Below are 18,749 nucleotides of genomic sequence, written 5' to 3' on the forward strand. Positions count from 1 at the left end.
TATGAATCTGTGGTCATTGTATCTTATTTTATGTCTGCAAGTAAAAGTGATGTTATTATGTCTGTTTAAGAGTTTTGGCCTGCTCAATAATTTTATACGTTCGATTTACTATCTGAGGAAATATGATCCAAATTTAGATAAATTTTTACAGCTTTCCAAGGAAATTCCGCGAACAAGAACTGAGAGCCCTGGCAAGGAGTCACGATTAATTAGTGAGGGAGTCAGGATTGAGCGCTACACCGGGCGGCCTCGCAGAAAAAATCGTGCGGCGGAAAACTTACCAAAACTTATCGTGCGCGAGAGGGTTCATTGTAAGGGCCTTCTAAGATTATCTGGTTATTATATGTCCCATAGTTTTGATCATGGGTGTGTATGCAGTTGCCTATTGTTAATATATAAGTGTACCTTTGACCAGCTGTTTGGACTTTCCGTCCTTGCCTGTGACTGACCCAACAAAGAACCCAAGGTCGCACTGTAGGCTACCTGAACCAGAGAAGTCGGGACTCAGAATACGCTGCATAACACTGTGTGTGTGTGTTGTATGTATATATATATATATATATATATATATATATATATATATATATATATATGTGTGTGTGTGTGTGTGTGTGTGAGAGAGAGAGAGTTCTACGTCCGCCAGACCAGTAGTTTCCGGTATGTTATGGTTTAATGTTACACCATTAATGCCTTAATTTTTACCAATGTATAGATAAACAATATGTATACACTGGAATTTGTATGTCAAAAAAAAAAAAAAAAGTATTATTTCCTATTTGTGACTAAGCGCTACAAATACCTTCACTAAAACATCTCGCAATCAGTAGACAGGCTTGAAAAACACAACTGTATCCTCGATTACTTACTGTTAGCACGAGCTTGTGCACCTTTCCCTGACAATGAACAGTGATAAATTTCCAACTGCGTCACCTGTTTTCGTACGTCTGCCCACCAAAACAAAACGAAGCACTACCACACTCCTCAAGCCTACGGGTTACTGCCACATACTGAAGGCCAAGTGCCAACGCCCAGTCTGTGTTAATATCGCAAAATTTGTTTAGCCTGACACCGTGACACGTAGTAAAGTAAGCTTTTATTGCCGTAGAAAAGCTACTTAGATAAAACATTCTAAATTAGGAAGGAGAATTCCTCACGATGCACATTAGAAAAGAAAACAGCGACGTCCCTCGTATAAGATACCACCTAGATCCTGCTGTCTCACCCGATCTGCACACGTCCGTTCAGAGTCGACGGGGCTGACGGCGCGGGATTTGAAAAGTAATTGTCATCCCTGTGCAGGATCCATTTTCGTCTCTCTCTCTCTCTCTCTCTCTCTCTCATAATAATATTTTACTAAGTATCGGCAACAAAATAAAGTACCATTATCCATATTTCTGTTGAGACTGAACTGGCGATATTTCTCCATTGTTTTTAGAGTTGCTGGTAATTTTGAATAACAGCAAATTCTGGCTGGCACGTTTTCATGCTGTTACAAGATATAGGGTTACTAACCCACTCACGGTAGAATATATTCCGATGCATTTCTCCACCCTGAATTATTCAATTGACTAGATGGCCTGCCGAAATCCACTGTCTTTCACTTCCCCCCTAGGCTGGCAATCGGTTACTCTGGCTGCCTTACAAATTCAGTTCATATCTTATTCTGGTGATTATATCCTTGACTTTTGTCTGGCCTCTTCCTCAAGATACTGTCTTTTTACCTTTGCATGTGAGCCCTAACACAATATTTTCCTTTCTTAGCAACACTATATTTACATTCCAAGGATTTTGTTACACTCCACAACAATGATTCTATGTACCGTTCCTTGACAAAAGCAATTTCCTATTCTTTTATGTTGAAAATTCTTATCAAATGCCTTTCATCCAGTACCCTTTCTTCACCTGATTTCCCTGAGCTCTTGGGAAGTCTCAGAGCAAGCATTTGGCTTGTTCCCAGAGTTACACCAAATCTTTGATTGGTTGTTAGGGTTCTTGCAATTACTAAACTTTCTTCAAGTCTGGCCTGGCCATGTTGAACTTTTAGGTATTTTATTTAGCCCATCTGTCTACTTGTTTTTTTGTTGTTGTCATGTTCCTTCTTTTCTTTTGCAGTTCTTTGTATTGTACTTTCTAAATTATTGCTATGGCTATTTGGGTGTTTTCTTCGTACTTCCAGGGATGATTTGCTCACTGTTCTTATGAAGTTTTATTTAATTTGCTCTGTTGTCATCTGTTTCCCGTAACCAGTAAAAAAAGGAAAAAAAAAAAAAACTCTTTCAGATAGTTTTTAGCTGTTCCTCTGGATCAATCAAAGGACGTGGACGAAGTACAGTAGACTTGAGAAAACTGGCCACTTCAGCAGAGCGTTCCCATATATCTTTTACTGAAGTTATATACGTGCAAGTGAGGTGCATGAGGCGATTGTGTTGTGATTTGTGGGTTGCATTACAGAGACGGCAAAGTGGATCGTTTGCAATGTGTATTTTATGTTGGTTTAGCAAGGCGCATTTGTTTCTGTGAGAAGGACAGTTTCTGAGGGGAGGAATGTCTCGTGGAGGTTCACGAAGATTGTTGTTTAGTTGGAGGTTACGCGAGGCTACGGTGGCCATGTATTTATTAGTGAGGTACTCATTTGATGAGGAGGGAGGCTGTTGCGGCCTTCTGAGTAGTGATGGGAAGCTGTTCGCCTTTTGTTTCAATCAGTGGAGGATACAATTACAGTAAATCCATCTCTCCATCCATTATCCAGTCCTGAACTGACTTGTCGGGAATATACTCAAGGTCAGTGGCTGGGCTCAGTTGAGTATTATTGATGTCGCTAACTACATATCTATCTCATCCTTTTATTGCCTCTAGAGCATAGAGATGAGGACTAAACAACTTCATCCTGACATTTTAGGCGAGAATGATTAGTCGCTATTCTCTGAGAGGTTTTATGTGAGCAATAAACCCCAACTACTCCTTGGATATATCATAATAAAAACCAAATCCGGCAGGAATACCATTAACCCACTAGAATACCAGGCGTCCACACACTAGGGCTACTGAAAATCATTCAGTTTGTAGTGTAACCTGAAGTGAAAGGATGGAAGTGAAAGAATGGCAGGTGCTCCTATCTACCATTTTGCCCCACCTAGGTTACCACTTATATGATTCAGTTTTCTTCAACATTATGGAGTGGTTAGGTACAAAGGAATATGGTAGAACAAGTAGTACATGTAATGGAAGCTATTAAGAATATCCAGTGAAACTTGCTCTCCCTCTGTTCGTTCATCATTCATTTCTTATCATGCATAAAGGCTGGAGAGCTCCAGAACATAGCTCTTTGATCCCACTGGGGATACAGAACATATGAAAAAGGAAGTTTCAGTTTCTCACCAGTGGTGCAGCAAGAATTTTTCAATTGGGGAGGAAAAGCTCACATATTGAGAGGCCCAAGGATCACTCTTCAGGGAGGTCCAGATGTATTCACCGTGAAATTTGGGGTGGCCACTGGAGTAACCACTAATTTGCATATTTCAGGCAGGTTCGAGGATGCCTGCAAGAAGAGTTTTGGAGAAGATCGATTCCCGGATATCTCCCACCCCTTAAGTCTATTTGCAGCGTACACAGGAGTGGTATTCTTTCCGTATAATCAGCACATGTATGTAACCTAAAGTCATGTGTAATAGTCATTCTCTAGATTTTTATGCTTCACCACAAAGCTCTGCCTTTCAGAAGTTTTCTCCCTCAGCATCTGTATCTAACATTCTCTTGTATCCAGTCATTTTATGAGACCATCTTACTGTTATGTCACACCTACTAATTTTAGCTTAAATTTCATATCTGTAGAGTCGAAGTTAATTATTCTGAGCGTGTATCTTAAATTACACAAACGATATTGTGCTCTACAGACGTTGAAAGTTTTATACCTTTATATATATATATATATATATATATATATATATATATACCAATATAAAGACTTACGAGCAGAATGTAAAATAATAACCATAATTACTTAAATAGTATTTATTAAAGCTCGAGGCTACTGCGTGTAAAAATAATAAATCTCAAACTTACACGTTAGTTGCCAACTTCTATTTACAAGACAAATTATCACCGGATCAGAACTGATGAGTAACAAGGTTCATTATAAACGAACTGCTTAGGATTTAAAACAAAACCTACAATTAACATCATGACTATGACATTTACAGTGGGTAAACTAAAGTTTGTTTCTGTAAATGAAGAGACTATTCTTTGGAACTCTTCAGTATGGAATAATTACCTAAAGGCAATAAGCTTATAAACAATTTCAAGAGGGGAAACAGATATGAGGCTGTGAAAAACATTCTCATACTTCAATACACTTCTATTGGAAAATAACTGCCATTATGTCATATTTAAAAGATCTTGTACAACATAACCACCCTGAACGAGCATCTGAAGGTGAGGTGTGCCTATGAATATTGTCGCTAAAGACTTTGTCACTTTCGGTTTTATAATTATGATAGAACTGTTAATTTGTAGACTTCTCTAAAACACTCTTTTGACTGAGGTTTACTGGTATATGCTGCTAACATTTATATATATATTCTGCGTCCTCATGCATCTGACCATTTTTATGCTTTACTAATAACTTAAATTTTCAATATAACAATGACTACCATGTCATTATATGCTGCACAGAGAAGAAATTTCAAAGTTAAATCAACTAAAACTATGAGACCTGTAAGTTGAGAAAGAATACTGAGAAAACAATATGTTAGTGACTGAATGCTGCTTAGTATATTATTTGGTATCAATAAACTGCTCTGCATAACTTAACAGCTGCTGATTTTATGATACTGCATTACACAGTACACTTGACTGGTTTATGTTCCGTATAAAATAAAATATATACATTACTCACTAATAAAAGGCCTTATTCACTGACACAACTTTCATCAACCATTGTTATACCAGTAAGGGCATGATGTAAATTGGACCTTGACCCCCTCACTACAATGAGAATTTTCATAAATTACTCTTGTCACTACAAGGTAATATTGCTCAGCTTAAGAGCGACCCCTCTTAGTGAAGTGGTTGTTAAATGGGAAAATATCCTCTCATCACTAACCGCGTCTCATTCCCAAAACTCAAAATGATGATTAAAATCTGCTTGAAAAATATAATACCGTGCCGTTTAGGAAGCAGCAGGAGTGACGTCTGGTGTGGTGGTATCCTGTGCAAACCAATCTCTCTACTAATGCCAGTTTCTATATACAAGAACAATAAATACGATACAGTGTATAGCTGCACAATTTAACTACAATTTCTTCCCTACATACTATTATAAAAATATATCCTGGCAGAGTGTCATGAACTAACACATGTAAACATGCAGGATCACAAACTGGCAATGTACTGACTACTGACTGTTGACAAACCTATCACGTTCTTGGACATTTAAAATAAGACTATTACTTTCTCATTTACAGGTGGACCTACAAATGCATTATTTTCACAGAACAAACATGCTGATTTATATAAAAATGTCCTGTGTACTTAATACCAATTACTTTCAGATAAATATAAGTACAATAATTTTAAGAAGAATCCTTGGGCACAATATTTCGCGCAGTTATCACTAAAGGCACCTGTATCTCCCAGCATTTGAAATTAAAGTAAAAGTAACTGGGTGTTCCCATGAAGTAAGGTAAAAGTGGAAATGAGTCAAGTGACTGAATAAATTTTATCATTAAATTCTATCACCTAACTTAGAATATTAACAATTCCCTGCACTGGTTATATTCATCACTCAGGAGGTTTGTTATCGTTTTAGTATAACCACAAGCACCATCCTGGATCTACAAACATTAAATGTTACTTCTTAATGAAGCCTCTTACACGTGTCATACACTTATCTACAAATGAGGATTTTCTACTAATATCATCTGTGGATGCTACAGATGAGCGGCGTGACATGCAGAGTGAGGAGCGTGAGGAATGATGAGGTGGACAACTCTCACTACTATTTCTGGTGTCCCCAGGTGGCAGTGACAGTCGCGCCTCATCATCAATCCCACACTCCTCCTCTGCTATTGGACTACTGTCACATGGGATGCTACTCAGTCGACGCCTTGGAGGACGAGGCTCAGTTGCACCTTGTAATGTCTGCAACGACTGACTTGGCTGTTGCAGATGCTGCTGTTGAAGGTACTGTTCACAAGAAGAAACAACATCTGTGGCAGTTTCAGGATCTGATGTAGCACAATTGCTGTTATCTAAGCCGGTGTCAAGGCTAAGAGAGCGAGAAGGAGGAAGCGTGCGGCGGTGTGGGCGTGGGAGCAGGGGAGACCCGGCACCCAGACCCCGGCCAGCTGACCCTCGCACAGGCAGTCGGGTCACGGGGCTTGACGCTCTTACTCCACGCCTCAGAGGGGAGGCAGAACGAGGGCTGCTTGTGGCTAATAATCTGCAGTGTAAAATATATATAAATAAGTTACAGTACTAATTATATAAACTTCAATACATTCTATGATATCACAAGGATATTCATACAAAATGAACAAATCTAAATCAAAATATTGCATTCGAAAGCAGGAAGGAACATTATCATGCATATCTTCTAAAATCTTGTAATGATATGCATCACAGAATGTTAAGCAGAACTGTACGGATGTTTCTTTGCAACGTAACAATTCATTCAGTGTCAATACTGTGCTACTTAAAGCTTATTTAAATACCCTGTAACAACTCTTATTTCAACAGTCCTTGGCAACAGTATAAAATTTGGTATCTATGCCGCAATCATCACTGCCACCACCATCATCATCATCAGTAGCAGCAGCAGAAGCAGCATACAATTTCCCACTAATTACTGGGGTGAATAGGATTCAGAAACAGGAAGAGGAAAAAACAAAAGCAGAACCATCAACTTCTGTTTTCATAATTTCATTACAGTGATAAAAGTAGCTACACACCTCCTATGTTTAACCAATGCAGGGTCGCCCCGTCAGTCTTTGGGATCTTTGTCAGAACACGACGAACCCTTTCCACTCTCTGTGCTGGTAGTTCGCTGGTACAGAGGGGGAGCTCGAGGCAAGGTTGAGGGGGTACCAGGGGTTGCCATGCCCCCTTCCACACTGCGGCTGACATAACGACCTAATGGCCCATCACCACGCACATTACACTCTCCACGCATAAACCGCTCCATCTTATCCACACAAGCATCTTGGTAGTCATGGATCCATCTGAAAAGATGACGTAGGTTTCAGATAATATGTTACCGGCATGTATGACAACTGGTGTACTAGGTTATAAGTGAAACCATCTATCCAACATCAAATCCATCGCTGCCCCGTCACAAGCCTGTACTAGGGACCTGGGGCTAGGCTTCTTACACAAACATTTAATCAAAGTTATCACACGCTCGCCAGAGCAGCAGCATGTGAGCAATAAACCCACTCGGATCTACAGTCGGCTGAAGTACCTTAACCCAACAAACCACCAGGCATTCAACTAGCTACATTATTGTCATTCAACGCCGTCTCTCTCTCTCTCTCTCTCTCTCTCTCTCTCTCTCTCTCTCTCTCTCTCTCTCTGTATGTATGCAAATAAATAACTTAATAATACGTAGTTCATATATATGCTGATATCCACAAGGAAAAGGAAACACGATGTATCCCGAGCGCTTTCGTGTAATCACATCTTCAGGGGACAGCAAAGTGACTCTTTTGTACACTGAAGATGTGAATACACAAACACACTCGGGATATGTCGTGTTTCTTTTTTCTAATGGATATCAGCATGCATGCATATATATATATATATATATATATATATATATATATATATATATATATATATATATATATATATATATATATATATATATATATATATATATATATATCGGTAGAGAGGTGGCTTGCAGTCCTACTGGACCCAGGTTCGATTCCCCGCTGGGACATGGAACAGTTTAAGGATTTGAATTTCACAAAAAGCAGACTTTACTGGTCTACCAGAAGACCTGCCGACATATAAAAATACCCCCGCTAATACCAATATACCAGTCCTAGCATCTATTCAGTATGGATGGTGGATGTTAGCGCCAAAGTGGTGACACGTAGAGGTGTATGGTATGTAGGAGGACTACTGGGCCATGAGAGCAGGCTGTGAAACATATATATATATATATATATATATATATATATATATGTGTGTGTGTGTGTGTGTGTGTATGTACAGTATAATCGTTATCACTTTTTTCCACTTTCCACTCCAAGGCAAGCTCCAGGAAGTGGAAAGCACAAAATTTTGCAAAATTATCAATACAGTATAATGCTTTGTGACGTAGGACATGTATGCATTTACCCAATCCCCCAAAAAGGTAAATGGAAAGCTGGCGGCAGACGCCATGAGGCACTTAGCTGCGGTGTTCATCACGCAAGCCAAGCCTTTGAGCATGTGGCGAGTTTTTCATCGAATATCCTGGGACGTAAGCCCACTGCATCATGCTGGTTGCCACACTTACCTCCCCTAGGTGTTACCCTAGGTACTCATCTTACCTACCAGCTCATGAAGAATGAATGAACACCCGAACTGAGTGACGCCAGCTGCCTGTACTAGGATTCGAACCCTGGCGCTAACGGGGTAGAAGCTTCGCTATCAACGACGCTGACCACTCAGCCACCCCAAAAACATTCAAAATAAATTGCTCTACCACACTGGCAATCAACAACGACAGAGACAACCTCTGAAGACATCCTCCGATTAAGTCACTCACGCAACAAAGCTGGGGTAATATCTCTTCATTGATTGAAGAAAAAAAAAAGTATAACCCTTGTCACTTGCATCGCCATACATACTTTGCTCATCCATTTATATTTCAATATTTGAGGAACAACTTGTGCCAAATGAAGTGTACAGGTGGTCTGTGTTATATGTCAGGGATGTGTTCCAATATATCACAGCTTTTCTCCAAACAGTTAGCGTTGTAAATTGGGGGAATTGGCAAATCAACTTTACAGGTGTCAATGAAACTTTAAGTGACAGTATTTCTGCAATTTACTAATGGGTTGGTAAAAAAAAAAAAAAAAAAAAAAAAAAAAAAAAGATATTTAACAATGAGCTGCTGTACACCAAAAGTTTGTTTAACCACTTGTACTGTAGATAAAGTTATAGGCTGAGGCTTATATTTCTAGCCAGCTTCGCAGATTTCGTAACACATCTTCCCTAGCAGTTTGTTTTGTACATCACATCTTAATAATTATTATGTATGTTACTGATGCAATACGTCGGTATGAACCATACAAACAAAATGCAACAAAAGGTGTATGCAGGAAAATAAGCTGCTAAGGAAGAGACATTATGATGTCCTCTAACCCAACGAGAAACCTGGTAAGGACTCACCTAACGCCATTGAAGTAACACACAGCCCTCATATCCTCTGGCAGTTCTTCAGGTTCAGGCCACTGGAAGTTATCGATGATTGGAATGATGTTGCAACCGGACTGCAATGCTGCCACGATTTCCTGTAGTTAGATAAATAGGTATATCATTAATGATAGCAGTCATTAGCAGTCATGTTATACAATAAATGTTTATATATGGACGTCATGTCATGACTTCTTTATATAGGACAAACAGGATACAGCATGACTCATACGTCATTCATGTAATTTAAATTTAATGAAATCTTTGTGGTAGATGGGGGGTCCACCATCCATTCACTCAATGTAGCACTGCCTTTATAAAATTCAGCCCAAGATAGGCATCTGTTCATAACATGGTTCGGAACAATTTCCAGAAGCGTCTTCTGAACCAGGCTGTCTGCTCCACTACCAACGAAGTTGGAAGGGGGTTATGAATCCACTCCTGTTTTTCTGCTTGTTTGATTGTCTACAAGATATCTCAAAAGGTTACTGACAGATTTCAATCAACTTTTGTAGACATGTGGGTCATGGGCCAAGAAGGAGTTTATTAAATTTTGGTGGTGATCTGCCTTGTCTGATATAGGCGATGGCCGAGGAAGCGCTCTGTAAATGCTGTCTAGTTTTTCTTGTTACTGCTACTTGTATTCATTTAACTTTACGATTTAGCTACTAACTGCCTAATGGGTATTTTATTTTGGCTACCTTCAGACAATGTTACTATGATCAAGAGAAATCTAGGGAGATCCATGTCAAAAACGTTCAAAATTATCATTCTGACCCTGAACAATGAACTTTGGATCTCACTCCATCCTATCATGCATGATTTCACAGAAACACATCGCAGTCAAAAACTAAAGTGAGACGTCTCGTGGCGAAGACAATAATGCCAAAAGATCTACAATCTGCCGTTATCAGTAATTTTTAAATGAATAACATGCAAGCAACGAATTATTTCCTAGTCACACACAAATACTGTATCAAATATGCACTGTGTCACAAAAAATCTTCATGTTACACTTACCCTGTGAACCCAGTCCTTGCATTCAGTATCACCAATGCATCTGTCTAGGGCATTTGGGGTTAAGACGAGAAGGAAGTTCTTCGCCTGTCGTATGGAATTTAGGAGATTATTGTCAAACTTTCCTGCTTCTAATCGTTCCACATCAATGAAGACCGAAAATTCCTTGAGCTGCATGTGGACCTTGAGTAAACTGAAAAACAGAACACGAAAGTTAGAACAATGCACAAAAGAACCTGTTACTCATAATATCACCCCTTACTTTATGTCTAGGATTTTATTACACTTTTACTTTTGTTTCATATGTGTATTTGACTTGACAACCTGTTCCCTGGGGCCCAGCTGTTCTACACACCACACACCTTCACGTGTCACTACTTCGGTAGCATTAACCACCGTCCATATTGAATATACAGTATGTTAAACCAGCTATCACACTATCTCATTTAGTAGGCTACTGATGTGATGGTATTAGCAGGGGTAATTTGTAAAAAAAAGTGGGTCTAGGTGGTAGCGACCATAATCCACTCACTAGATGTAGTCCTGCCTACTTCTTCTATCTATCTATTGCCAGACGCCTCAATCCCGTTTGGGGTGGCCAAAAGCAAATCGCCTCCACGTCGTCCTGTCCTCCGCCATTTCACTGCCCTGCTCCCAACTCACACCCCCCTCTCTCATATACCTCTCCACCCCATCCCTCCATCTCATCCTCGGCCTCCCCCTCCCTCTTCCCCCCTCCACCACACTCACATACACTCTCTTCGTCAGTCTTTCACCCTCCATCCTCTCCACATGGCCAAACCACCTCAGTGTGTTCCTCATAACGCTTCCTATCACATCCACATCCACACCACAACGCTCGTTTATATCCGCATTCGTCAGCCTGTCTCTCCATGTGACTCCGCAGGCTCCTCTTAAATAACTCATTTCCACTGCTCTCACTCTTGACTTGTGTCCTTCCAACAATGTCCAAGCTTCACTTCCATACGTTAGAGTTGGCATCATAATACTGTCATGTAGTAACTTTTTCACTTCCATGCTCACTTCCCTGTTTCTTATCACTGCTTTCAAGGAACCAGCAACCTTTCTTCCCTGCTGTACTCTTTCAAGCACTTCACCCTCCAAACATCCATCCTTACTCATCACACTACCCAAGTACTCAAACGTACTCACATTTTCCAAATAACTCATTTCCATTGCTCTCACTCTTGACTTGTGTCCTTCCAACAACGTCCAAGCTTCACTTTCATACGTTAGAGTTGGTATCACAATACTGTCATGTAGTAACTTTTTCACTTCCATGCTCACTTCCCTGTTTCTTATCACTGCTTTCAAGGAACCAGCAACCTTTCTTCCCTGCTGTACCCTTTCAAGCACTTCACCCTCCAAACATCCATCCTTACTCATCACACTACCCAAGTACTTAAACGTACTCACATTTTCCAAATAACTCATTTCCACTGCTCTCACTCTTGACTTGTGTCCTTCCAACAACGTCCAAGCTTCACTTCCATACGTTAGAGTTGGTATCACAATACAGTCATGTGGTAACTTTTTCACTTCCATGCTCACTTCCCAGTTTCTTATCACTGCTTTAAACGAACCAGCAACCTTTCTTCCCTGCTGTACCCTTTCAAGCACTTCACCCTCCAAACCTCCATCCTTACTCATCACACTACCCAAGTACTTAAACGTACTCACATTTTCCAATTCCTCACCATCCAACCTCACTGTACATTCACTGACTTCACCTCTCTCAAAGACCATCACTTTACTCTTCCCTAAATTCACCTTTAGATTCCGTTTCTTACACACACTCCCAAACTCATCCACTAAGCCTTGCAGCTCCCCTTCGTCTTCGCTCAACAACACAGTATCATCTGCAAACAACAGTACAGGGAGTTTCCAAACACTATCCTCTCTCACCAATGCCACTCCAACATCCACTACCCTACCTTGTACCTCTTTTATTACCCCATCCATGTACAGATTGAACAACTATGGAGACATGACACATCCCTGTTTCAACCCAACCTTCAAAGAGAAAAATTCACTTAGTTCACCATCCACACGCACTGCAGCCTTAGCACCATCATACATACTCTTCACAGCATTCAATAACTTCCCATCTACTTCATATGTTCTTAATACTTTCCACAATCCTTGTCTATCCACCCTGCCATATGCTGTCTCCAAATCCATGAAAGCCGCATACAACTTCTTTCCCTTCTCTAGAAACTTTTCCACTAAAGATCTAAGAATGAATATCTGATCTACACAACCTCTTCCCTTCCTAAAGCCTCCCTGTTCTTCTTCAACTAATTCCTCAGTTCTTTCTCTAACTCTGTCATTAAGTATCCTACCATACACTTTTCCTATTATACTAAGAAGACAAATGCCCCTATGATTACCACACACTTCTTTTTCCCTTTTTCCTTTGTACAAGGGAATAATTATACCTGACTTCCAATCCTCCGGGACTCTACCTTTCTCCCAGGCCAATCTGCACACCTTCCACATCCATTCTACTACTATCTCTCCCCCATGCTTCGGCATTTCACCATACACTCCATCAATTCCTGGGGCTTTCCCCAATTTAACTTTCTTCATTGCTTCCACAACTTCTATCCTACTGATTTCTTCCTGTCTTCTCACCTCCTTCCTTCTCCCAGCCATTCCCCAGCCACTTATACTCGCATTACTTCCATCCTGTATGTTCAACAAATCCTTAAAGTGTTCTCTCCATCTGTTCACTTTTTCACCCTTCTCCACTAGTAATCTACCATTTTTATCTTTCACTCCCCTGCTAACCTCACTTCCACCCTGTCTTACTCTCTTCACATCTTTCCAGAACATTTTCTTACAGTCCCTCCACTTTACACTCAAATTCCTTCCAAATTCCTCATTCACTCTCTTCTTACTCTCTCTTACTAATCTTTTCACCTCTCTCTTTCTTTCTACATATAACTCTCTCTTCCTCCTCTCAACTTCTTCCACGCCCCTATTTCTCATCCATTCATTGTATGCTTTCTTCTTTTGTGCCACAGCCTGTCTCTCCTCTTCATTTCACCACGCTGTTCCTTGTACCCCCCTCCGTCTTCTCTTCCTCCCACACACATCACATGCTGCACATATTTCTTCTGTAAATATCCTGCACACACCTTCCACGTCCCCCATCTGCTCCAATTCATATTTCCCCAATCGTTCCTCCACTTCTCTCTTATACTCTGCCTTTTTCTCATCCTCTTGTAACCTTTCCACTCTCCTTGCAACTACTCCTTCCTCTCGTCTTTCCCTTCTTCTATTTCTCCATCTTACTTGGATCCTAATTCTGGCCACCACCAAGTAGTGGTCAGAAAGTCCACTCCCTCAACCTCTATAAGCTCTTGCATCCATTACACATCTTCACATCCTTTCATCCATACACACATAATCAATCACTGCCTTCCTTTCATTCAGTTCATCACCCACCCTTCTCATCACTCGCCATGTATACCTGTGGATCATTTTATGCCTGAAGAGGGTATTGGCTATCACCAAACCCCTCCCAGCACAAATGTCCACTAACGCACTGACATTCTCATCTATCTCAGCAGGCACACCCCACTCACCAACTATTCCATCCACCTTCACATTCCCTACTTTACCATTCATATCACCGATCAAAAACACTCTCTCAATCCTTCCAAACTTTTCCATGCACACTTCCACATTTGTCCAGAACTCTTCTCTCACTCTGCAAGCACGATCTTGCATTGGCGCATACACACACACAATCGCCCACATTTGTATTCCAACTTTCAACCTTACCCACACAATCCTTGACCCAAGTGATCCATACTGTCTTATGCTCTTCTTCCATCTTTTACTCACAACTATACATACTCCTTCTTCGCCCTCTCATTCTCACCTACTCCTGCACATATACCCCATCCATACTCCCATTCTCTCACACTTTTTCCTCTCCATTTTGTTTCAGTTATTCCACATACATCCACTTTCGCACCCTCAAGCACCTGGACAATCTCTCTCTCTTTCACCTCATCATTCGCACCTCTTACATTCCATGTTCCCATTACCAAGTCCTATGTCCGGTCCTGGATCGTCATCGTTTGGTCAGTTCTTGTCCGAGGCTTCTTGTTTGTCTACTTCTTCCTTCACCTTTTTCACTTTTTTCTGTATCTGCCCTCTCTCTTCCTATTTCTCCCATCTTTCCTGTCACTTTTTATTACTCTTCTATCCTTTTCAGGTGGCTTTACATTAGCTGACATGTCAAACGGTTTCCTGTAAGCCAGGAAACCATTTACAATGCTAGATGGTAGGACCCGGGTTCAAATCCCGCTGGGAACAGTTTAAGGATCTGAATTTCATAAAATCAGACTTTACTGATCTACCAGAAGACCCGCCGACATCTCGTAAAAATATCCCCGCTAATACATATACACCAGTCCTGTATGAGACAGGCCTAGCATGTATTCAGTATGAACGATGGGTGTTAGCGCCTAAGTGGTGACATGTAGAGATGTGCGGTACGTAGGAGGGCTACTGGGCCTTGAAAGTTGGCTGTGAAGCCTATGCTCAGAGTCGGACACATTAAAAAAAAAAAAAAAAAAAAAAAACATAAAACCAACCCACACGTGTTCCTCACGCGTCAACAAATGGATTGGCGAAGGGTTATGCCCCTTCCCGTAAAACCACTAACTCAAATGGCCATCCCTCACGGGATTATGTCGTCTGGCTCTATGGAAAGATAGACAGATCGATAGACAGACAGAGAGATAGATCGCGGGTCTTGTGGAAGATTTGTAAAAATCTGTTTAACGAATTTCAAATCATCAAACTCTTATCTGCCCCTGGTTAGGATCGAACTAGCGTCCCTTCAAACAACAAACCACTTCTCCCCTTAATAAACTACTTTAAGCGAAACAGTTTTAAGGGATGCTGATAGTTGGGGCACATGGTAAAAGAGCTTTACGTACAAATATACACATTTCAACTTTACATTCATTAATGAGAAACTCTGGACCAAACCAGGTCAGTTTATCTTCAACTCAGCAAGGGTCAAGTCTCCTTAAATAAACTGGTCATCAGTTTCACCATCGCCATTCTAACCACTATATCTTTTGTGACAGCATTTCACTTTTCACAACATTATGGAATGCAGTGTATTTCTCGCAACTTACCTCGCCAACTGTGAACCGTTAGAGCGCCTGTAACTGATAAATACGTCCAAAGTCTTGTCCAGTGAACTTGCATCTTGAAGTTGGCCACTTTCATCTGGAAACAAAATCATCACTAATACTGATGCGAACTGCACTTCATGGAGTGAACACAGAATTACCAGAATAGATTATCAGATTAAGTTCTTGCAAAAGCAGATTTAGAAAAAGAAAAAAAAAAGAAAAAAAAAAAGGAAAGATATGATACATGGCTGCATAATTACTGATTAAGATGTTGAACGTGAGATATGAGAGGGAACAAGTGAACTAATTTCAATGAAAACTTTGCTGATAAATTTTTGTGTGTGTGTGTGTGTGTGTGTGTGTGTGTGTGTGTGTGTGTGTGTGTGTGTGTGTGTGTGTGTGTGTGTGTGTGTGTGTGTGTGTGTGTGTGTGTGTGTGTGTGTGTGTGTGTGTGTGTGTGTGTGTGTGTGTGTGTGTGTGTGTGTGTGTGTGTGTGTGTGTGTGTGTGTGTGTGTGTGTGTGTGTGTGTGTGTGTGTGTGTGTGTGTGTGTGTGTGTGTGTGTGTGTGTGTGTGTGTGTGTGTGTGTGTGTGTGTGTGTGTGTGTGTGTGTGTGTGTGTGTGTGTGTGTGTGTGTGTGTGTGTGTGTGTGTGTGTGTGTGTGTGTGTGTGTGTGTGTGTGTGTGTGTGTGTGTGTGTGTGTGTGTGTGTGTGTGTGTGTGTGTGTGTGTGTGTGTGTGTGTGTGTGTGTGTGTGTGTGTGTGTGTGTGTGTGTGTGTGTGTGTGTGTGTGTGTGTGTGTGTGTGTGTGCGTGTTTTTCCAAAATTAGGATCCTACCCACCACACTACAGACAGCGAGATACTGCAGTAAGATGATGCTGACGGACTGGAGAGGCAAGCATAATAATAAAAACAGTCAGCAACAAAGCACTGTTATATCTCTCATGTTTTAAATTCTGATTATAGTTTATGAGAATGTTATAAATACCTATACAATATCATGTGATACGCCCCTCATTAATGTATGAGAGTAACGCATGAGCCTAGACATTTTTGTATTCACAATTATTAGTATAATGGAACATCTACATAAACACTGCTGGGAACGAATTTCTCAAAACACATGCGGAACTATAATTACAAAGTTTGCTGGCTGTAAAAGGGAGCTGTAGAATTACTGCCAAATGACTCAGATGAATATGTATGAAGAATGAGAGGCGGTAGTTTTTACTGTTGTTAAGTACACTCCTAAACTATAAGAATGAGAAGGTCTGTGTCACGGTGATAACCGAATGACTTCAATGGAGTGGACCTTATGACTACCACTCAAGATAGCTGTGTTAATGACAGGCAATGCAACATTACGTGTTGTAAGGTACGTTATACAGCTTTACTCGGTGAAGTCTGTTGTAAAAGTTTGCCTATTATATCACTGCGTTTTCTCCACATTTATGGCATGTCGGTCAGTTTCCCTCGTGATGCAGCATATCAAAGAGAATCATGGAGGACAGAAGTACCAAGTCTCTCTCAGGTTAGGAATATTGTCCAGAAGAGGAAACTGAGAAACAGAAGTGGTGAAGCACTGTATTAGGTAAACTAGTGTGCCCAATTGTACATATGACATCCATAATGTATTTGGTCTGTGTTTTCATGACGGTAAGGGTTGTTGGTGTACACAGCATAATCTACAGTACCTACATACAGTACACCTTATCTGACATTTAAAGTCATATTTTGGAGAGTCAGCAGTTATAATGGAGACTGAATTATCAATAATCAGCCGTGCCACTGATATGGATGTACTTGGGTATTTCAATATTGCTAACAGTAATTTTTTTTAGGATAGGAACCGTCAGAATTATTTATGTCTAGCTAATATACTCCAGTTTGGTGCATATTATGAATACTAATACTTGATACATAAGAGATTTTGTACAAGATTAAATTGCCTTTGCCTTCTGTCCTTCAACTTCAAATCACGTTTCAGTACGTCCTTAAACTACTATGCCCCCTAACTGGCCTTAAATTGGCTACAATTCCAGTCTTTTCCTCCCCTCCTAATTTATTATACAACTACTAAAATATACTGAAGTCTGACTGCCTTTGGTTTGTCAAGCTGTCCAGTGATAGCTTGAAGAAAATACATAAATGTGTGCATAACACATGCAGGTTAAACCAATGTGATAGGGCATGAATCTTCTAAGAGTGTTAGTAGTGCTGTACTTACAACACTTTAAATTTTCATATCCTTGGCAGCATGAAACATAGATGATTAAATTACTTTCAGAACTGCAAAATACTCTTGCAAGACGATGGTGTATAATATAATTACATTCAGGTACTGTTCTTTAATTCCATCAAATTAAGAATATGCAGAACAATATTTGGTTGCTATCTGTTGATCCAGTAATGAAACTATGTTCATTAAGATCAATTGGAAGCCTCAGCGCTTAAACAGTAATTCCTCGTGATAAGCAATCCGTATGCAGTATAATTTCAGTATTGTTTTTATTTGTCAAATAAACCACCGAAGTTTTACTAACATTGCATTAACTTCAGAGGAAGTTGTGCGTCCATTTTATCCAATACAGTGACAATTTTTTAGATGCAGAAGAGTCTTAAGGAGTGGCCAGGTCAGTCACACCTTAAGGATTTTCACAGATAAGGTGCACGGCTAACGAAGTCCCACATGATACGTGAAAATTATTAAGACCTCATATGATCAGCATCTATCTAGAACATCTGAACATGATAATGAAGAAAGTTGTGATATCCTGTAACGCATCCTAAACTTACACCGAGGAGTTACTGTAGCTGGGCATGAGTAGGATGAAACTACTGATCCATGAATGTATAGAAACATTATCCAAAACATTTAATATGAGCCAAAATACAGTTCCATAATTTTCAGTGATAAGCATTACCAGTTCTTAAATCAATCGATATGAAACACTGAATACAAAACCGAATAATGTGCATTAAACTTACGTAGGATGGCATCCCGAATTCTTTGCCTATGGATGGAATTGTAGACTCCGCATTCCGTTATAAGCTGTTCTTCACTAAGATACCTGAAAAATAAAAATATACTGTTTTACTGACCTAGACTTAATCTTGTTAGGTATCTTTGTCTTGACAGTAGTGTTGAA

At 40.2% G+C, this 18,749-nt stretch overlaps 1 protein-coding gene across 2 annotated transcripts in view; it reads right to left on the reverse strand.

Moving 5' to 3' along the window:
- Positions 1-4,342: 4,342 nt before the first annotated feature.
- The window catches only part of Sarm (sterile alpha and armadillo motif), a 141,962-nt gene continuing 127,555 nt past the window's right edge, over positions 4,343-18,749 (reverse strand). The window contains exons 8-14 of one of the 2 annotated variants that reach the window (XM_080270155.1): positions 18,589-18,671; positions 17,828-17,848; positions 15,603-15,696; positions 10,423-10,612; positions 9,379-9,500; positions 6,948-7,217; positions 4,343-6,439 (exon numbers count right to left, since the gene is read on the reverse strand). In XM_080270155.1, the coding sequence (XP_080126281.1) occupies positions 6,980-7,217; positions 9,379-9,500; positions 10,423-10,612; positions 15,603-15,696; positions 17,828-17,848; positions 18,589-18,671 (748 nt within the window). In that variant the 3' untranslated portion in view covers positions 4,343-6,439; positions 6,948-6,979. The remainder of the gene's footprint in view (positions 6,440-6,947; positions 7,218-9,378; positions 9,501-10,422; positions 10,613-15,602; positions 15,697-17,827; positions 17,849-18,588; positions 18,672-18,749) is intronic. The other variant, XM_080270156.1, reaches the window with a different exon arrangement.

Source organism: Coenobita brevimanus, chromosome 39, assembly GCF_032717465.1.
Source record: "Coenobita brevimanus isolate Jiangsu-jjx chromosome 39, ASM3271746v2, whole genome shotgun sequence".
Classification (NCBI taxonomy): domain Eukaryota; kingdom Metazoa; phylum Arthropoda; class Malacostraca; order Decapoda; family Coenobitidae; genus Coenobita; species Coenobita brevimanus.